The sequence below is a fragment of the Aplysia californica genome, unplaced genomic scaffold, assembly GCF_000002075.1.
Source record: "Aplysia californica isolate F4 #8 unplaced genomic scaffold, AplCal3.0 scaffold00102, whole genome shotgun sequence".
NCBI classification, from domain to species: Eukaryota; Metazoa; Mollusca; class Gastropoda; order Aplysiida; family Aplysiidae; genus Aplysia; species Aplysia californica.
In genome coordinates this window covers 550,528-554,222 of record NW_004797372.1, presented here as the reverse complement: position 1 = coordinate 554,222, position 3,695 = coordinate 550,528, and the positions used below count along the sequence as shown (strand labels likewise).

The 3,695-nt window shown below is 43.4% G+C and overlaps 1 protein-coding gene across 1 annotated transcript in view; it reads left to right on the top strand.

Annotated features, from left to right (window-relative positions):
- The window catches only part of LOC106011391, a gene marked incomplete at its 5' end in the record, with an annotated part of 8,811 nt that extends 5,141 nt beyond the window's left edge, over nt 1-3,670 (top strand). Inside the window, 1 exon segment of the mRNA XM_013080838.2 lies at nt 162-3,670. Coding sequence (XP_012936292.1) covers nt 162-1,472 — 1,311 coding nt within the window.
- Nucleotides 3,671-3,695: the final 25 nt, after the last annotated feature.

Sequence of the window (3,695 nt, the reverse complement as noted above, 5' to 3'; positions counted from 1 at the left end):
TCTTTCTTCTTCTTCTTCTTCTTCTTCTTCTTCTTCTTCTTCTTCTTCTTCTTCTTCTTCTTCTTCTTCTTCTTCTAAATTTTCCCAAAACTTCAACAAATGACTTAGGCGCTCGTGGAACATCACTGACGAATATGTCTCTCCTCTCCCCACCAGGTCTTCGCCGCTACAGTTTCCGCGGCAGTCTGTACGCCTTCACGTCCCAGATCTGGCTGTTCCCTGACGTGCGCGTGGCCGTGTACCTGGCGCTCAGCGGGCCTGGCTCGGAGCATGCGCAGCGAGCCCTGGAGGCCATCATGTACAACACGGCGGACGTGGCTCTGCGCAAGGAGCCGTGGATGGACACGGAGAAGGCGTGCTGCTGTCAGGAGATGGACTACGACTACAAGGACTACTACTATGATGAAGACCACGACACGGCGCCTATGGAACAGAGGCTGGTTCAGTACCTCGCGCCTGTGGACCGTTATGTCGGGAAGTACGGTAATGGATTTGTTGGGAATCTGATCGTAGAGGCGAACGAAGCCGGCATTTTGAATCTGATGCTTGGGAAGAACTTGAAAGGGGAGTTGACTCCTGAGAAGGCGGCGTCAAAAATGAAATTCATGGCTTCTGATTGGTTGTCGAATACAGAGGAATGGAGTATGGAGAAGATGGTAGAGTTTTTGTACAAGTCTGGCTCAGGGGCTGAGGGAGAAGGAAAACCGTACGATATTGTTCGTCTTCATGTCTCTGACGCACTTTTCTACGATTTCGAGCGCGGGAAAATGTTTGAAACAATGCTTTTGCCTGAAGAGAGTGAAGAAGTGATGGACAACACAGATAAAGAGGTTGCCGTAGCCCCTGTAGAAGATAATAACGCCAACGTGATTCCTCAGGGGAATGCAGGCGTCGACGACCACATGACGGAAGACAACACCGGCAACAACGAGGTAGTAGAGGAGGAGGAGGAGAAGAAAGTCGATGTCCTGAAAGAGGAGACGGCTGATAAGGTCCCAGTTGACGAAACAATCGACCCCCCAAAGGAGAAAGAAATAACCGAAAGCAGCCCAGATGTCACAAACGAAAAAGACGAAACAACTGAAGACAAAGACAACGCGATTGTCGGCAAAGACGACACACAAGACGATACCTCCGCCAAAGACGACATGGAAGACGACTTGAAAAATGGCCCCCTGAACGATGACAATCAGGCAAGCTCACCGGAAGAGGTACCGCCCAAGGAAACCGGAAGTGAAAAGTTCCTGGGGAGCGGACGTGACACCCACAGTCATGCGCAAGGCGGCTATGAAATCGACGGCGGCGATCATGTCTCGGGGGTTCATTCTGTCAAAGATCAAGACCAAAGCAGAAGAGCGACAAATGCAGACACTACCTCGGGACCCGGGAACGCCGCACAGTGTTTAACGCGGCCCTGGGTCTCCTTGCTACTAGCTTCTTCTCTTATCATGTACTATATCGCCATGTTTTAAAATAATGTCATTATTTAATTTCTCTTCAACTTCCACTTTAGGATCTTCAAAGACTATTCATAGATAGGTGGACTGATATATTTACATTACAAAATGGGTCACTGTAGTATTTATTACAAAATCAATTTTCTATAACTCTTTTTTTTCAAATATCAAGTGGCTGTTTCTAGCCACCTTTGCCCATTGTTCTAACATCGCGCCTTGAAAAAAATCATGTTGTGTACACTGTGGGTAGTGTGACTCATCTCATAGTACGTCAGCGTTTGTAAAGTGTTTGAAGGGTGATCGTTGACAGGTTCTTGCTTCCTTGTGTTATATTGTTTAGCCTTCTTATAATACACTTACGATGGTGCTGACGCAAGCTGGCCTCATCTGAAAGGCTTAAAAGTGATTGTTGGAAATATTCATCCAGAGATTTATAGATGTTCTTGTCATCGTATTTAGGCATACTCTTATTCTGAAGTAAAAGGAAAGCTGTAAAATAGCTCTTTAACTACTTTGAGTCATCAGAGGAAAGAGACTGAATCAGTCGATTGTTGTTTCGTTTTTTTGGTCAAATATTAAGTAAGCTCTCTCAGAATAGTCCACCTTGCTATTAGTGTCGTTGATTTGCTTTGTATCAAAGTGAACGGTCGAAGGGGCGAACGATCATGAATCAGCTTCGTTTTCTTAACGATACTTTCTTGGAGCCACTGTGGCTCAAAATCGTCTCGTCAATTTACAGGAATTTCTGCTATCAACGCAATGCATTTATTGACTTGCTCTTTTGAACAAGAAAGTGTCATAAAAATAGATATAGAAATCTTCATGAACGCTGTTTGTATTATGCGGAATTTTATAACACAAACTATTAGGATTTCAATCAGAACGATACCACGCGACTTAGGCGAGAGTTGGCTCTGCAAAAACATTCAGAACGGAATATCTTGGTCCATAAAGTACTCAACGTTATGAGCACGTAAATAAATTGTACTTCACGTCTCTTCTAGGCAGATGACATTGATAGCCCGGGGTTGTGTAGGGGGTCGATATGAAGTACGTGTTTGTGTACTGAGTGGGCTGTACTGTGATTGCTGCATTCCTTTTATGACGTCATTGATCTGCTCTTCACCTATTGAAGTGACGCTTAATCTGTTATAAATTATATTTATCGAGTTTCTATCCAAATGCAAAAACCATTTGAAAATAAATGTGTGGGTTTTTGTCCGTCCCAGTGGCATTTTGAATATAATCCATAGAAGCAATAAGTAGATCTAGTAGGACTATCAAAAGTTTGGACGGTAACGAGAAGGTTTTGGTGATACGAAAATTTCCTATCGATTGTCAAACGAGCCATTGGTCGGAGCGGGGATTTACTTTGTTACAGACTTGATTCTACAGTGCCTTGTCTGTTTTGAATGGTAGACTCTATGGCTTCCCCGACGAACATTATAGAATTATTTACCCTTGTGGCGTTTCATTTCTTTAGTTGTTTTTATAATTATTTATTTATTTATTTATTCCTTTCTAAAGTACAAGTCAAGGTAGTAAACGAAACTCACTAAATCGAGGTGGGATTGTCCTTCAAACGCGAACTATCTGAACTGAGCAGTCGAAAGCCACCCCTTTCTGACGTCACTGTGCTCAAACCTGGAAGTAGAACCCTGTATTTTTAGCCTAGAGTATACCAATGAGTAAATGTACTATTTAATTTTCGTAACGTTGAATGCCTCATGGTTGTTTTTGTACATTGTTATAATCTATGCTCGCTCGTTTTGCCTGTGGTAAAGGGATGTACTTTTTCTGATTCCAGTTTAAATTATACCATGTAAGTAAATGTTATGTTGCCATGATTACACCATATTCTTTCCACCGATCGGTAAGAGTGTCCTTGAGCCCTGGATCTTAAAATGAGTTTTCAAAGCGTCTTTCGCGTGTGGCGCTACGGTGACCACGGCTGGCGCCACTGAGAGTGGAGGTCCCGGGTGTGTAAAGTGGGTCCGGGATGTGTAAAGTGGGTCAAATAACTTCTGAATGGAGTAGGGCTCAAGTAAACTTTTACCCCCGGTATACATCGGGAAGTTGGAAAAGTCAAACTCATGAGATGTTGTGTCTGCTCCTGTTCATCTCTGTGTGCCCCACCCAGAGCAGGTGTCTATTTCTTCCCTTTCATTCCACTTAACAACAGCATGTATAAATCAACAGTCTCTGAAAGCCAACCTCTTTGTTGATATATATATATAT